The sequence below is a fragment of the Paramisgurnus dabryanus genome, chromosome 9 (genome assembly GCF_030506205.2).
Source record: "Paramisgurnus dabryanus chromosome 9, PD_genome_1.1, whole genome shotgun sequence".
Lineage (NCBI taxonomy): Eukaryota > Metazoa > Chordata > Actinopteri > Cypriniformes > Cobitidae > Paramisgurnus > Paramisgurnus dabryanus.
The window spans coordinates 3,680,649-3,699,095 of NC_133345.1; the positions used below are offsets into that span (position 1 = coordinate 3,680,649).

The 18,447-nt window shown below is 36.2% G+C and overlaps 1 protein-coding gene across 1 annotated transcript; it reads left to right on the forward strand.

Annotated features, from left to right (window-relative positions):
* Positions 1–12,319: 12,319 nt before the first annotated feature.
* On the forward strand, positions 12,320–14,877 carry lhb (luteinizing hormone subunit beta). Its single transcript, XM_065258027.2, has 2 exons — positions 12,320–12,505; positions 14,330–14,877. The coding sequence occupies exons 1-2, from the start codon at positions 12,320–12,322 to the stop codon at positions 14,567–14,569; spliced, it is 426 nt and encodes a 141-aa protein (XP_065114099.1). The 3' UTR covers positions 14,570–14,877.
* The last annotated feature ends 3,570 nt before the right edge of the window (positions 14,878–18,447 follow it).

The window sequence follows — 18,447 nt, forward strand, 5'->3', positions numbered from 1 at the left end:
GATTCGCAAGTCATAAGCATATTAAACAATTTACTATTAACTTAGAGTAACAGTCAACTTTATAATTGTTAATATTCTGAAACAAGACAGTTTTGATGACGTATGCAGCCGAGAAATGCGATCTCCGGAGGCTGCAGCCTTCGCATTGAGACACGGCCAATTACTATTATTATTAAATTATTATCCTTCTCTTAACTATGACGTTATAAAATGTTGCCAGACTAGAAAATATATCGAAATCATGCAGAAATATATATTTGTGGTAATAAAATTGCAAAATGCACACACGAGACGGGTTTACTAGGAAGTGTGCCACTCATTACTCCTCTCTCTCCGTGCACTCTTAAAGTTGAACAAGCAGGTGACTTTACAAGAGTATAAACTTTGGAATTAAATTAGCAAATTTACCTTTCTGAAGTAAAAATTCAGATGAAAGTGTGGAATCTCGTAGCTTTCCTTGGCTGAAGAAAAAAATCCTCTAGAAATTGCTGTATTGTGATTCACAGAAAAAATATTTTTACTGTAGAATTTACCCGCCGTTGAAAAAAGACCATGATGCTTTGCAGATCTACAGCAACTTGCTGTATACAAGTTCTACAGTAAGCATTTGCTCATTTTACAGTAATAATGCTGTGAAAACTACAGAAATTTGTTACAGTGTACTTAAGTAGCTATTTTGGGTATCTATACTTTACTGGAGTAATTATTTTTCAGACGACTTTTTACTTCTACTCCTTACATTTTCACGCAATTATCTGTACTTTCTACTCCTTACATTTTAAAAATCGCCTCGTTACTTCTATTATTTCGGCTTGTTTGCGTTTTTTACATTACGGCTTGTCATCGTTAAAAAAACCTATCTTGATAAATTGCATCATCCAGATAAATGTGATTGTGGTTGGATGAGAATTATAAACATACACCATTCCGACTCTCTATTGGTTTGTACGCAATCCCTGCCCCCAGCTGACTGCAGATGATCAAAAGTTTGTTTCTCTAGCGCTGCACAGAGAAACATAAAAGAACCGCGAGAGCGATTAGAAAGCATGCGGAGCAGTTTCCTCTCACGAAGCTTTGATATCATCCGCCATCCGTTTGTACAGTAACAGAACGCGGCATTCTGTCTTCAAATGGAAAAGTACGAAATAAAACTTGCGCATCACTTTCAGGTCAGTTCACATTCACAAGCCTGTGTAAATATATAGCTGTCTGCTGACACCAACTCATCTGTGTGATTTAAATAGTGTAAAAATACCAATTTATATCAGGTAACTTCAGTTGTTCAACTTAAATGACATTGTGCTGCGTTGCGTTTTGAAGCATGGGAAAGATATCTATGCTAAAGACATCTGTTGTTTTGTATATGCTTATAACTGCCCTAAATTTTATTTGCATTAACAAAACCTACTTAGCTGAATGCTTGAGTGTTAAATCAATCAAACACATAACCATACATACCAACTTTTGCTTTTGTTAATAGACATCAGCTGTTTCCTTAAACCTGACTTTTACTTTACTTACAAGAAAGACATTTAGTAATTATCCTTAATTGCTTGGATTTATACTGACTAAAGTAAAGTATACTAAAGTCCATTAGCTAACACAAGTACAGATACAGGAATATAGGCTATAATATATAATTGCATATTTTTATAATTGTAGTTTGTGTCAAAATACAATTTTAAATGATAACAATAATATCATATTTCTATTCTCACACATGCTATAGTTGTGTGAGATTTTGATGTTTTTTTAACTAAAGAGGGCACCACTGTAGAAGTTTTGCCAGCAGCGGCCCTGCTCTGAAGTTTGACTTTTTGCACCATTACAATATTTATAGGCAACTAGTCATCATATCTTCCTCTCTATGGAACACATGTTAATGCTCAGTAGTACACATATTTGGTTCTTTAATGCAGTGGTTATCAAACCTTTTTTTTTCGCCTCCCTTGTGTACAGTGGATTCCTTCACGACCCCCCAAAGAAAATGTATGACATAAACATTCTAAAACTTACAATTTGAATTAAACAAAACATATTAAATTATACAATGTATTGCTTTTGTTTAGTAGCCTTATTTTTTGAGGTTTAATTACACAGAATTTATAGTAAAGTAATGTATTTCATAAAATATTATAAAACTGGGGCCCCTGGCACCATCTCGCGGCCCCCAGTTTGAGAACCACTGCTTTAATGTATTTGTTTGCATTGTATTAAAATGCGTTCATTTTTAATGGGCATATACCGTATGTGGTTGAAACAGATAGCCTAGTGCAGGGGTAGGCAACATGGAGTGTCGATGTCCTGCAATGTTTAGCTCCAGGTCTAAACAAGCAGACCTGAACAAACTAATAAAGGTCTAAAAAGTCACCTGAAACTACAGGTAGCCAAGGTTTTATAAGGGTTGGAGCTAAAATCTGTAGGACATCGGCACTCCAGGACTGATGTTGCCTACCCCTGGCCCTAGTGCATCCCAATTTTTTTAACATTAACATTTTTAATATAACACAATAGTTATTATATCCTTTAGAAACATGTTTTAGAGGAGATAGGGTAGTGCACAAAAGGCCCCTGTGGCGCGGCCTAGGCTTTTTTCCGTAATGACATTTTTTCCTTACATTACTTTTACTTTTATACTTTAAGTAGTTTTGAAACCAGTACTTTTTCACTTTTACTTGAGTAAAAAGCTTGAGTTGATACTTCAACTTCTACAAAAGTCTTTTTAAACCCTAGTATCTATACTTCTACTTGAGTAATGAATATGAATACTTTTGACACCACTGGGTATTGTACAGAGGAAGTTAGAACTCCAATGATGGTACTAAGCTAAAAAGCAAATATAAATGGCATAGAACAGCTATGGCAGAAAGGAAAATAAAATAGATGAAAGAAATAAATTGAAATAACCATAGGATATTATAAAAGGTAAACAACAAAAAGCTGTGAGAATAGAGAAAAGAAATAACTAATTATTGTAACAAACTTAGCAATTTAGGCAAATAAATCTAGTCTACGATTTAAGAGCAATTAATGACAAGAAAAGATTGATGTTCCAAAAACAACATACTTTGCTGACAAGTGTTTCTCCATTTGCTAAACATTTTTACTGTGAATTATGATTTGCATAAGAAGTAGATACTTGCATTTACGTATTTACTTATGAGGGAAAACATTATACAGGTTTAGAATGGATGAACTACCATTCCAACATGCTGAAAGGTTAATTTGGTTGATTAATGCTAGAACGTTGATCAAATGATTGGTTGTCATTGAGTTATAGGCACACAGGAGAACAGTTGATTTTGCCAGCATGGGCAAACAGATGTGGAAGCTACAAAGGGCCTCAGAGTGTCAGGAGATTTTTTTAGATTGTATAGAAGTGAAAAATTTCAGTCATAAATATTATTATCATAGATGTACATGGGGCGAATAAGTGGAATGAAAATTTATTATTTGATTTGTGATAAGAATGAAGATTTTGAGTTGTGATAAGAACGAACCAATGCATCAGGGCACGTAGGACGCCAATTGGATAGGAGGAACATTACGCACATGAAATGAAAGAAGAAACATCAAACCCAAATCAAATCAAAAGCAATTCAAGTATACCGACGGATGGAGAGCAAAGTTTTGAGCACCGTGAGGAAGAAGTGAAAAAGAGAAATTGTCAACAGAAATTGAATTGACAGGAACGAAGCTGATTACTACAGAAGATTTGCATTGCTACAGTCAATTAAACTTCCCGGCGATGGACTTTTGCCTTTAACGAGGCCCAGTGAAAGATCTGCAACAATATCAAAGGAACAGAATCTGGAAAAAAGACTGAAAAACACAGAACAGAGAACATAAGGTGGACATTTTATGGGTAACATCCTAAAGATGACAAATGATACAAATGGGGACTATTTAAATTCAAGGAAATAGGTTTGCAAAGTTGCTTTTTATGCTTTAAACTAAACCAGATTCTAATAAGGTAATAACATTTTTAAGTCCACATAAATATATGATAAGGGTTCAACATTCAGAATTTAACAAAAATTCTAATGGATAAGAGAAAAAGTTAAGGTCAACTTTTATGAATAATATTTATGTCTTTTGGGAAATTCTGAGTTTTAAAACACATTTTGCAGGCCATAATTTGGAAATTTGTGTCAATGGTAGTATAGTAACAAAACATTAAGGATAGATAAGGAAGGATAGATATTTCAGAATGGTACAGTAAAAATTACAATCAAGAATATGTAAACCTTATGGAATTATAGACTTAGAAAATTCAATAGAAAATGCTTTATAACAGGAATTTTGAATGAATCAACTATAAAACCTCTAGATCTATTATGAAGACATCAAAGAGTCTAGCTTAAGTGTAAAAGTGAGAAGAGAAATGCTATTAGAAGAACACTATAATCAAATCAGAGCAACATATAAAATGAAGATATTTGAAGATCAAACAATATCGTTTGGAGAATTATTTGGGATTTGTAGAAAAAGAAAATGTTTGACCTCGTTATCATTAGGATGGAGAATGTAGGGATGCACCGAAATGAAAATTCTTGGCCGAAACCGAAAACCGAAAATGAGGAAACCAAGGCCGAAAAACCGAAACCGAAACACCGAAATAAATTGTTATGCCAATTATTAGTACAAATGCATTTATGGCTATCACTGTGTACTAACTTTACTAGGGGTTTGTTACAGATCACAAAACTCACGGTTCAGATCACATTACAGTTTTTAAGGCATGGATCGGATTATTTTTCAGATCAGCAAAAAGGGGGTGGGGAAAATCTAATAACAAATAAAGAAATTACAAACATTTATAAAAAAGAACAAAGCTGCACATTAATAAGGGCTAACATTAGCATTTGGTACAGAAATCAAATTAAATGAGTCATAACACTGTCTTTATTGTATAAATTAAATATATTATTATTTTTAGAGCTATTTGTCTCTTTGTTAGACTTCAGCAGGTTATTTGAGGATACTGTAAGCAGAGACTGGTTTATGACTGTAATCTATACATACACTTAAGACATAAACAAATGTTTTTATTAGAAAAAGAATACTTTGGAGATAATTTTGTTTATATGTGCCCTGTCAATAACAGAAAGATTTTACGTTCGCTTGTTTGCGTCTTACTCGTGTGTGCACTATTGAGGGCACTAAACGCGCGCGCGCACACAGAGAACGAAGGCGAATCCCAAACAGCGCAGCATAAAAACGTTACGTTGTTTTTCATTACTTTATTCGGCACATGTATGTTAATGGACTATACAGTATGAGACACATTTGCGCGACTCTCTCTAAAGTTTACACATCAAGAGTTCTGATCTTTGAAGAGAGTACTCACTGTGATGATCACGTCTGGACCGGACACAACTGCATGTGCCTCTGTGCGTACTTTAGCGCCTTTTTGCGGTTAAATACATCCACGCCGCATACATGTTGCTTCAGACAAGCACGTGCAGGTCGCGGTTTCTGTTTGCGTCATCACAACATTTCGGCCGTATTGTTTCGGTGATAAAAGTCTTTCGGCCGAAAGCCGAAAATGCTCTTTTGGGCTATTTTCGGCCGAAAATTTTCGGTGGCCGAATGTTCGGTGCATCCCTAGAGAAAAGGTATTTAAATATGATGGAGACATGGAAATCACTACAATAGAAGGGAATTTAGAATACTCATTAAAGGATGAACAAAACAATTAATCATAAAATTATATGTAGATTCTGTCGATCAATCAAATGGATATCAAATTAGATTAAGGCATGGGATTAAGCTAAATAAAGAATTTAATAAAGTTTTGTCAGAATAAAAATACGGAATAAATAAATTATGTACAGTACTACAATCAAAAGTAGATTATTAAGTTTACCAATAAGGCATTCATTTATCTTAGGATAACAACTAGATGCAGCCAGTAGAAATACATGACAACATACACTGAATCAATTTTAATTAGAGGTTACTGGGTAAATAAGTTGTAGGTATCTTTTTAGAAAACCAAATGGAAGTTAAAATATTAGGATGATGGAAACATTTGAAATCAACAAGAATGTTATCAGGGGCCTCATTTATAAAATGCTGCGTAAAAACCATCCTACATTTGATCTTACGATCATTTAACAAAAATGCGTACGTGTGATTCATAAACCGAACGTACGCGCAGAAAACGCGCTTACCTCTTTCAAATCCATAAATCGCAAATGAACTTGAACTTGTGCGCGCAGCCGAGCAGTATTAGATCTCCGCCTTTAAATGATTTGTAATTAATGTCAGACATATACAAGAGCGCTTGTCAACAGGGGCGGACTGGCCATCTGGCAAACCGGGCAGTTTCCCGGTGGGCCGACATACTTTTTGGGCCGATGCATCTCATAGTATCTTTGTCGGAGCAGCCCATTTAGCGTCTTTTTTTCTAGACAGACCGGCCCACTGACATTTAAGCAGCAGCCCATTGTTTTTTTTTTTTTTTAAACGACATTAAGCTGGCCCAATGACTGACCAGCACAGTTATTGTCCTTTTTTTCCCTAGATAGACCGTCCCATTCACATGTAAGCAGCAGCCGCAGTCGTTATTTTTTTTTTTTTTGAATGACATTAAGTTGCCCTAATCACCACTTTGGTCTCTGTGCAAGCGAGCGTGCATCGTCGGTCAGTTCACGTGTCAAAATATATATATATAGAGAGAGAGATGGAGAATAAATGCAAGGGAGGCGCAAAAAAAAACTGCGCGACAAAAAGAAGCAAGCAGTCTCTTCAGGCAGACACTGCAAAATGTATTAATCAACTCGTGTCGCTGGTGATGATGATGATGATGGTGGCGGCACTGGAAGCACCAGCACGCAAAGTGTCAGTGAGGGAGAGAGACGAGGGAGAAGTGAGTGTAGTGCCTGCGGTAAGTAGCCTGGTTAGCCAGACCTACATCAAGATGTAAGGTCTGGCAACTCTTCACACAAACGGCTCAATGCAAGGGGCGGGATATATGGTTGTCCCTCAAAATGCCTCTGCACGCAATAGGATAGCGCTATGACCAATCAGAGCAACGAAGAAGGTGACGTAGTTACCGTAACCAGTCGGTAAAACTCCAAACACATCTTTCTTGCTTAAAAAGGACTTCAGTAGGGTTATTTGCTATTCTCTCAAAGAAAAACATAAGTCTAAAGTCGCGGCCAAAGCCGCTTCAAAAGAAAGCTGTTCGCCAGCAGCAGCAGCCATTCTCTGTTTTCAAGTAGGAACCGTTGCAGCTCTGTCGTCATCATGTTAAGCCCGCCCCACAGACGCTACACACGATGTGATTGGCCTGACCAAATTTTGGTTTTTGGAGCTGTTAAGTGTATTGTGAATGCCTAGACTAAACCCTGGCAGCAAATATATTTTGCGGCCGCTAGGGTGCGTCTAGATTTCTAGGCTATGCGGTAAGCAGAACTGCTTTCAAAACACAAGTTTAGAAAGATACCCCTTGATAAAACTGAGTCAAAAACACAAAATATGGTGATAAAGCTGCAATAAAATAATTGCACTCTTTGCTCTGTCACTACGAGTGTATCTGATTCGTAGATTTTTCTTTCATTGTCTGTTTCAAAACGTATCATTTCTCTTCAAGCAGAATCAAACAATCCGGGAGATCTGCTTACAGAATAATATATGTTTATTGTATATAACAACACACTTGACAGATAATGTTAAAAATCTCTATTACTGTAATCACACTAGTTTAGTTCAGTGAATGTAGTGAATACTTTCCTGTAAGTACTGCAAGTAATAATCTGTTTTCAATATTACTGTAAGCAGCACTTGTATTTTGTAAAAAGTCAGCAATTCAATGGCAAATTTTACCAATTCCATGAAGCTTGTTTAAGGATTCATAAGTGTGTATTAAACAGTTTTATTGCATTAATAAATAACACTAGAAGTGTTTGTTGTGTCAACTCTCACTCTTTTCTACCTGCTATTAATTGGGTTTAGTTCTTTTATGGAATTGGAGTTGCTATTTCTATACATATTTAAAGGCGTGCAAAGATGGGTGGTATTTGTAATTATACACTGCAGAAAATGATTTTTAAGAAAAAAAATTCTTAGTTTTACTGAAAACAAGACAAAAATACTATCTAAAAATTCTTAAAATAAGATGTTTTTTCTTGATGAGCTAAATGACCCAAGAAAATAAGTCCAAGACCAAAGATTTTAAATTAAAGTGATTTTGTGCATAAAACAAGCAAAAAAATCCCCCAATGGGGTAAGCAAATTTTTCTTGCATTTAGTGTTTAAGAAAAATTTAAGATTTTTTTTGCTTACCCCATTGGCAGATTTGTTTGCTTGTTTTATGCACAAAATCGCTTAAATTTGATGTTTTTGGTCTAAAAACTAGATATATTTTCTTGGTCATTTTGTTCATCAAGAAAAATCTTAATTTAAATTTTTTTTTGATAATTTAACTGAAAACAAGACAAAAATACTAAGAATTTTTTTTCTTGAAAATCATTTTTGCAGTGTATGTAGTGTGGGCCGGTTTGGGCCAAAATGCCAGGGCCGAATTTTTGTCCCAGTCCAGCCCTGCTTGTCAATGTTTAAACCCAATTTCAAACAGCAAGAATGGCTTATATTTCCAAAAACCTGCAGCAATCAGACAAGCAAAAGAGCGTACGTCTGCTCAGACCCTGACGTGGCGCTAAGCACTTTTCCACGTCAAAGACAGTTTTTATAAATATGGACTTTGCCGTGGATTTTTGCCTACGCACACTTTACGATCAAATCTGTGCGTACGCACGCTTTATAAATGAGGCCCCAGGACTTACGTTACAGAACAGTATTGAATTTACAACTAGTAAATGAGAATTCAGGCACCTCTGATGATGATGATGAAGAAGAAGAGGAATAAGTTGTATTTGAATTGAAACAAATATTTAGTATTATGAATGATTTACTTTTTGTTTTATTTTTAGTAATTTTAGTTTTTGGGTTTCTTTCCTTTTATTTTGGTTACTTTTACGTTATTTTATTATATATTCTACATAATGGTTACAACCAACAGCAGGTGCAGAACCAATTGCACACAAATTGTTTAGGACTTAAGTTCTTTTACTTTAACATTCAAGACAAAATAAGAATGGAAAGATGTTTGTTCTTATTGTCCATAGTTCGAAGTGCAGTGGCATAATTTGGTAATTAGTAATGTATGGTGGCTTTCTTTAGTCACAAGTTAGTAATAACTGAGAAGGCTGAATTATGAAACTGCACTCCGGATTAAAATAAACAGGAAAAGTGAGGCTAAATTAAGCCTCAGAGCGGGGATTATGAAGAAGTTTATTTTAATCCCAATCTACATGAATATTAATTTAACATTATATATTATGTGTATCAATCATTTTACCATTATATATTATGTATCAATCATTTTACCATTATATATTATCTGTATCAAATTATTTACCATTATATATATTCATTGCAATCATGTGTGGGAAAGTTGGCATACATTGTGAAAGCCTACTGCATAGTTTGGGGTCTTAATATGAGTAGCCTGAGGTGGGTCTAAGTATGATGAGTAGCCTAGGGTCAAATAGGTCATAGGAAGGAGAACACTGGTCTGAGGAGCAATGACCTATGGTGACCCTTACAAAAGTGATGTCATGTGGTTCTTCATGTTACAAGCCTGAACATGAACATATTGTATGAAGCATGGAGGGGGGCAAAAACCAATATATTTACCATGCCATGGCTCAGAGGGTCAGACTGATTTTGGAGGATACTCCCAGGACCACACTCTGGTTCTGGGGGGATTCACCAGGGCGGACTCGGCTTTTTATTTGACCGGAAAATAAAAGTCTATCTCTTGAAATCAAAACCTAAGACTGAAGATTGTTTCATTGGGGGAAAAAGAAAACCACAACATGAACAAAAAACGCACTCTTTTCTCAGGACTAACAGCTGCAAAGAAAACAATCATTAGTTCCTGGTTTCCTCCTAACTCTCTGTCAAAACAAAAATAGTTGTCTTATTTCGCAGATATTGTTCGTCTGGAGCGATCCACTGCTATAATTAATAATGCAAAAATCTCAACTATTGTGCACTGGAGCCAAACCCATGATAGCCTCACTTTTATTATTAGAGCCTGACTGATGCCAAGGTATTGGACAGAAGAATCTCACAAAGACCCAAATTGCCCTGTTGATTCTGTTGTTGTGTGTTTTTTTTTTTCATATGTCTCACTGCATAGACACTGTCTTCCTATATGTCACTCATCTCTGACAACTTGTATATAGTTCTTACTTTATGTATGTTTATGCATGTATGTTATGTATGTGCATGTTATCCTAAAAATAATTGTTTTCCACCTTTTTTTTTCTTTCTTTTCTATTTTATTGTATTTCTTACCGTCTTCTATACATTTTGCATCATTATTAGTCCCAGTATTTACTTTGGACAAAATTTACAAAACTGTTATTGTAAACACTGGTACTCATGTTCACAAGGAAAAAACAATAAATCATTGATAAAAAAAATACACAAATAATAATATGCATAAAGAATACATTTCTATTACAGCATGTTTAAAGTCAGCTGCTGGCGTGATGCGTTACTTTGTTAACAGTCCTTACCGAGGAAACTCCTTTACTGCCGCTACAAACGCATCAAGCCGATCATTAATTAGCATTTTCAATAAGTCCTGCTTTTCATGCAACCACAGCGAAACACCAAGGGTGATATGTGAAGTTTATAATTTTATAAAACTTTGTTTTTGTGAAAAACTGTATTAAAAGTGCAAATCTGGCGGCCGTGGAGGTCATCACGCCACTGATCTACTGGCCTTCCTTCAACGTGATGCCCAGCCGATGTCAGACAAACGACCACCAGCTGCCCCCATCTAATCTACTTATCTGTGTATACATACATATATATTATGTTTTAATCCCCATAAAATTTTAAAAATCGTACCTATAATATAATATATCCTCTATAGAATCAGCTATGTCTGGCTCTCTCCCAAGGGGTTTTCCCTTCCTAGGGCTTTTCCCGCAGGGTTTTTTCAACCCCTGGGGAGTTGCTGACATTGGCTTAACTTAGCACCCTCTTATATACGTTACATCATTACTACGCTCGCTAGTATGGTTAATCTTAACCGCTGTATTCTGCTGCTTATGTTTTATGATTTTTCTGTGTTTTTTCCTGCATCCATTAATGTAAAGATGCTTTGAGACAATTAAACAATTGTGAAAAACGCAATATAAATAAAATTGAATTGAACATCAGTTGTTATATATAAATAAAGATAATTTGTTTGGTTGAAATTATTGCTAGGTCCAATTCAGTGTTTCCTAAATATTGGTAGGGACATGTCCCTAGCATCCCTAACCAAATCAACATGATTTATCAGCATGTGTGTTCCCTGGGTTCAAACCCATGACCTTTGCGCTGCTAACACAACAATCCACCACTGAGCTATTCAGGAGCATATTAGTAAGACAAACTGTGCATTGCACCCAACAATGTTTGCTTGGTGTAATAGGCTAGGATTTCAGATGGGGGCACACAAAATATTGCTTAAAGGAGGCAATTCATTTTTCAATAGATGAGGATAAATGAAAAACAAAATGTTTGTCAGCGCCGATAGCCCCATGGTTAGTGCGTCGACATATAGCGCCAGTGCGTTCACGGCGACCCGAGTTCGATTCCCGTCTTTGCGGTCCTTTGCCGATCCCGCTCCCCTATCTCCTCCCAACACTTTCCTGTCTACTCTCTACTTCAATACTATCCAAATAAAGGCATGAAAAGGCCCTAAAAAAACAAACAAAAAAATGTTTAAGGAACATTATTATGGCACAGTGAAATGTGAGAGCATGCACTAAGACCTTGATTATGTACTGACCCTGTCCTTTTGTTACATAGCGGCCATGGAATTTGATCCAAGCAGATAATGGCAAAGGATGTTTTAGATGAGATAAAATATATAAAGCTCTTCATGTGACACACTGGATAAGCAGCAAGTGTCCATGTTATTCTGACCTGGCAAATTGAGAGTTGTCATCTCAGAATGGAAAAACATGAGATCCGTGTGATTAATTTAAGGTCAGTTTTTGGTAAAATGTTTGGTTACTGTTGGTTTCCTTGTCCTATATAAATCTACCCACATGTTCTGTTATTCAGATTGCTTAGAGCAACGTACAACAGCCTGCTGAGCACTAGAGATACCGACAAGTAAGTCTAGTAAACAATTTTCGCAAAATAACAAAAATTATATAATAAATATAAAAAATTTAAAAGTATGCACCCTGTTCACATTTTTGCTTGGGACCTAACGGTAAATTGTTTTTATTTTTTCAGGATGTCAGTTGTTCAAAACTACACCCTCATCCTTTTATTTTGTTTAATTGTCATGCTAGTTTCTGCTCAAAGCTCTTTTCTTCCATCTTGTGAACCAGTTAATGAGACTGTGGCTGTGGAAAAGGAGGGCTGTCCAAAATGCCTGGTGTTTCAGACCACCATCTGTAGTGGCCACTGTCTAACAAAGGTACTTTTTTCCTTTTAAATGTCTATTATTAAGTTGTGACGTGTTTGTTATTTAAAAGACAAAGTTAACAATTCTGGCAATAGTTTTTTTTTTATAGCTCACTCATGGTTGTCTGACTTAACTATTTGTGGTACAGATTTGTTCTACACCTTACTTGATTCTGACTTTATTATGTTTATGATTTATTATAAAGGTAAATTCTAAACTAATTTAGTCTGCAAACTTCGGATTGCAGTGGCACTTGCAATTTAGCAGAATGTGCTAAGTGCTCTGTGTGTCATATTCAGAGGCGGACTGGCCATCTGAAGCACCGGGATATTTTCCGGTGACCTGGCGGTCGTTCTGGCCTGCTGTGCAGTCAGATCAGGTTGACGTGATCATTTCTCAAACCATTTAGCAAGCCTCCGGAGATCGCATATGCAGGTTGCATACGTCATCAAGCCTGAGCATTACATTCAAAAGTCATACACATAATACAACAATTTACGATGAATTAAGAATAATAATAAACTTTATAATTGTTAATATTCTGAAATAAGACAGTCTTGATGACATATGCAGCCTACAAATGTGACCTCAAATATGCCCATAAATGATGGATCCCTAAAAATCTCCAAATCAGGCACACGCAGTGCGAAAATGTCACCACATGACCTTACGCTGACAGCACACTGGCTTTTTTGGCTATATCTGAAAAATATGCAGCGCAAAGGAGAAGCAGAGAGAAAGCGAGCAAATAGAAAGAAAAGCTCTGGTCACAGACAGCGAGATGCTGCAAAATCACAAAAATATTTGCCAAGAACGGAGCAGGTCAGTCAACTTACCAGTAAAAGGAGGAGGAAAGCAGGTGGTTAGAAGCAAAGATCTTGGAAACATCTGCTTCAGATAGGAGAGAGATAGAGGGGAGCGAGCATGCATCAGGAGTTTGAGCATGTGCAAGAGGCGACGGGATAGAGAACAGACTGCTGATAGTGTTAATTTTCATCACAAAGAAAGAAGCAAAATGGTCAGTCGTTAAATCAGATGAAAGTGGGGGGGCGGACAAAGAAGAGTAGATAGAGACGGTCTTAAAGAGAGCACGAGCGTCAGGTGAGTTTCTAATTTTAGATTAATAGTACTAAGTTTTAGCAGAGGAGACATCCGTGGAGAAAGAGGCCAGAAGAGACTGATAAAGACAGAGATTAGCAGGATCTTTCGATCTGCGCCACTTCCTCTCCGTGACCCTGAGCTTGCATCGATGCTCATGGAGAACATCATATAGCCAAGGGGCAGAAGAGGTAGCCCAGGCTGGTGCAGATGTCAAAGGGCAAAATTTGTCTAAGAAAGATGTACAGTAAGTGTGGATTGTAGTGTTTTGGTGTTGTTGTTTGTATTTAATAGACAGAGTTGGTTAGGGGGAGGGAGCGTGGAGGAGACTACAGAGGATTGGCGGGAGGGGGAAAGCGTACATAGGTTGCGCTGGAACGTGACCAGTTGGGGATCCTGTGCAGTGACTGGGGTGAATAAGTCAAGATTGAGAGTCATGTGGAAGTGATCAGATGTGTGTAATGGGGTGACCTGGGTGTGATGAGTGGAGCAGCAGCGTGTATAAAGATTATCAGACCTGTGGGTTGGCGAAGTGGGGACTCGTTTAAGGTCAAACAAGTATACAGTATTTACAGTTATACTGTATATAACACACATTATCATTATCTTTTATTTATCATATTCCTATATTATAGATGTCTTGCATCAATGCAAAATTGTAAGAAGCACCATAGAAATATACATAAAAGCAACATTATTATGGTGAAATACATAATAAATTATCTTGTTATTTTTTAGGAGCCTGTATACAAAAGCCCATTTTCCACTGTCTATCAGCATGTCTGCACCTACCGGGATGTACGTTATGAAACCATCCGCTTGCCAGGTTGTCCTCCAGGAGTGGACCCCCATATCACCTACCCGGTGGCTCTTAGCTGCGATTGCAGCCTCTGCACCATGGACACATCTGATTGCACAATTGAGAGCCTACAGCCTGATTTTTGCATGTCTCAGAGAGAAGATGTTCTTGTATATTAGTCCCTATGGACTACAGGAATATACTGTATTTAGTCCTTAGTATATCTTACAAAAGAATGCACAAACTATATTATGAATCAGGTTACAGTAGACAAAGTACACTTTCGCTAAATTCTTAAAAAAACCTGTAATGACTATTTTAAGATCCTTAAGAAGAGTCAGAAATATTCTTCTGTGTGTTTTAAATAAGATTTACATTGCTGTTGAGCTGAGACTAAATGGTTATAAATCATCACCTGTCACCAAAAAGAAAACCTGTTTTTTATTGATGTACAGGTTACGAAATCCTGCACATTGACAGAAACCTAGTAAAGTGCAACATTCTTTATTAAATCAACCTTTGATCTAAAAATGTATCAATTTAGATGATAATAAATGATCTTAATAAAATGTTCTTTTTATGGCACATATTTTTTCTGTAAACAATAGAATTTTTTTTTTTTTTTAAATGGCACAGAGGCAAATAACTTGACATAATAAATAATCCTATTACATGGAAGGTTTAAAAAGCTCTTATAACGCCTCCCTCTTAACCCTCCTGTTATGTTCAAAATTTAGCAACACTTTTAATGTTTTGGGGTCAAATTGACCCTAAAAAGTTTTTTTATATTTGCTAAATAACTTCAAATATAAAATAAAATTGTAGGAAAAACATTTTAAATGCATAAATTGTTTATCTAATAGATTAATTTCTATGAAAACATATATTTTGTAGCACATACATTTACTCTATATTTAGTAAAAAATAAAAGTAGTAATGAAAATAATATATAACATTTATATGAAAACAGTTTTACCAGTTTTTCATATATTAAAAAACAAACATTACATCAGTTGTACAGGAACACTGTGTGTACTGTATGTACATTTATATACCATGAATAGCAAGAGTTAAATCGCCCTTTTAATAAGAAATGATACAGAGAGGCCCATCCGCTTCCATTTAAATGTCCTAAACGTTCGTTATCAGGGCCCTGTTTCCCAAAACCTTCTTTAGCTCTGTCTTTCTTAAATTGTCCCTTAAGCTATACCCAGGGCCGGGTCTAGCCCTTTGGTTGCCCTAGGCGAGATTGACTTTTGTGCCCCCCCACCCCCGGCTAAAAAAATGCTCTTATAGTAACTCCAAAAAGCAAATAATGACTTTAATGATACACTCTGATAAATTTCACATACAAATATAACTGCAAAGCAACAATGCCGGGGACAAGCCAAAAATGCACATAATGAAGTATCAGTAATGGCTGTCATGATTTTAGATCTAAGTTTTCAGTAGATTAAGGCAAAAATAGCAATTTTTTAAATCTTGAGACAACTAAGTGGCGCTGTGCAGAAACAATGGATTTTGCCTCAGGTCATGTTTGTGATGACACCCACCAAATTTGGTGTAAATATGATAAAGCAATGTGGAGATATAGCTTCAAATGACATGACCACTAGGGGGCACTGCACCGAAACAATAGATGGTGCCTCGGGTCATGATTGTGATGACACCCACCAAATTTGATATAAATATGATTAAGCAATGTTAAAAATATAACAACACAGCAGGGTTGCCAACTTTGGTGATTTGTCTGGAGTGAGATTTCTCCCGAAACATGCGCTTGTAGCGGCCTACTGGAAATTTTGGCCGGTGGACACCACAAGCCTCTTAACATCTAAACCTACACCGACTACATTCATTTCCAAATGTTTGATGTTTTTGTTTTGATAAGTTTCTTTGTGTTTCTGGCAAGTTTCTTTATGTTTTGATAAGTTTATTTTTGTTAAATGTTACTTTGACTATTTGATTTATTATGTGATTGTTATGACCAGGGCTTTGCCAGGGGCGAAAATCTCATCTAAATGTTGGGGGGGACAATAAACATAAAATTTTTCAAGAACAATTTTTGAAGGGGACACCAATAATACAGGCAAAATTGTACTTGCAAGGAAATGGGTACAGATAGAAAACGTTTCTCTTTCTCTATGAACGGACGCAAATTTAATTTTAATACATATGAATGCAGAGGTGAAAAGAGTAATACAATTTTCTACTTAAGTAATAGTAAAGTTACTTTAATAATATGTTACTTAAGTAAAAGTAAAGTTACTTTAATAATATTTTACTTAAGTAAAAGTAAAGTTACTGGTCTAAAAATCTACTCAAGTAAAAAGTCATTTTAATTTTAAGAGTTACTTTTTTACAGCGGGGAGAGGTTTCTAGTATAGTTCACAAAGGAAGGATATATACATCTCAAACTATGTTTTTAATTGTAAACATCTCTACAATTAAAGTGCAATAACAAATGTTAATAAAATAAAAAGCTTTTTATAACTAAGAAACATTTATGGAATTATTTAATGATTTTTACAGGTGAGTTATGCACTTTTGAAGCAAAAATAATATGAGGTCAGCAGCTAGTAAATACAATCATTATATGAAGGTTGTAATTGATGTATTGCTGGTAACATACATTGTTATTAAACTATATACATAAATGAACATATAATGAGATGAGTGCCATGGCTATACACTATACATCCTTTACACGTTTATTAGCTCCCAGACCTGTGTACCTGATGTCTTTCAATCTATCTCTCTCGCGCTCTCTCTCTCTCTGCAATGTCTAATGATCTGCGCATTCTCGAGGACGTTCTCAAGTTGTTTGACTTGACGCGAAGCTGCTAGACCTCGGAAGATAATGCGCATGTATTAAAAATGCATCGTGCAAATTAGCGGTTAAACACGGTCGGCAATTCTCAAACTCCGTACTCAAGAGCATGAACCCTACCTGAATGAAACAATCGCTTTGCGTCAATGGCCAGGGGTTTCTTTCGTAAGAATTGAATTGAGGGTCTGCATTAGCCTGCGCCTGTCTCGTCCCTCTCCATGGTTCTTTTTGCGCGTTCCCCCGCCCATCAATCAATCATCCGACCGTGGCGCGTCTTTATCACCTTACTTTTTTATTTATTTTTACTCAGTAACGGATATGATTTAACATGTAGCGAAGTAACCAACAATACTTTAAACATACTTAAGTAAAAGTAAAGTACAGATTTTAAAAACTACTCAAAGTAAAAGTACACAAAAAACTCAGTTACAGCAAGGTGAGTAAATGTAATTTGTTACTTTCAGCTCTGCCTCACCTCTGCATGAATGCATAAAAATGTTTTCTTGATCGTTTATCTGCTTCTGTTCTCAGAAAACGAAATATGTTCATGTTTATATGTCAAAATAGTCCAGTTTTAAAACATATGAGGATAAACTGATAAGTGATGGGAAACGTTGTATTGTATATAGCTTATTAACGCGTCGGCTCCGTACACTTCTCTACCACCGGAATGTGTGGTGGTGAGGTAAAAGGGGCGTGGGCAGTGGACCAAACCACTGTGAGGCAAGGGAGGGGGAATCCAAATATTTAAAACGTTTTTTTGTTGTTGCTCCGTTTGCATTTGTATTGTTTCACTTCTTACACAACTAGTTTAAGTATTATAAATCATTAAATTATTTTCAATACACATATTCTAATGATAATTTAGGGGGGACAACCCTCAGATAGGGGGGGTCCTGTCCCCCCCGACCCCCCCGGGATTTCCGCCCATGGGCTTTGCTGAAAGAGAGCTGCACGTTCATCAAGCTCCCCTGAATAAGTATGGTTGATTAACTAAGGACATAATCTCTGAGGTTAATGCATCCGTGAGGACTATACATGTCATTTTTTGTTTGCATAAAACACGGTGAATAAAACAATGCATGGTGCTTATATTCAGGAAATTACTATATATTGGGCCCTTAGAATGGTCCATCAGCCTCCTGTCTGGCATAAGAATTTTGCTTTGGCTAATATTCACATGTTTATAATCTAGGTCAGGTGTAACAAATAATCATCTTTGAGCTT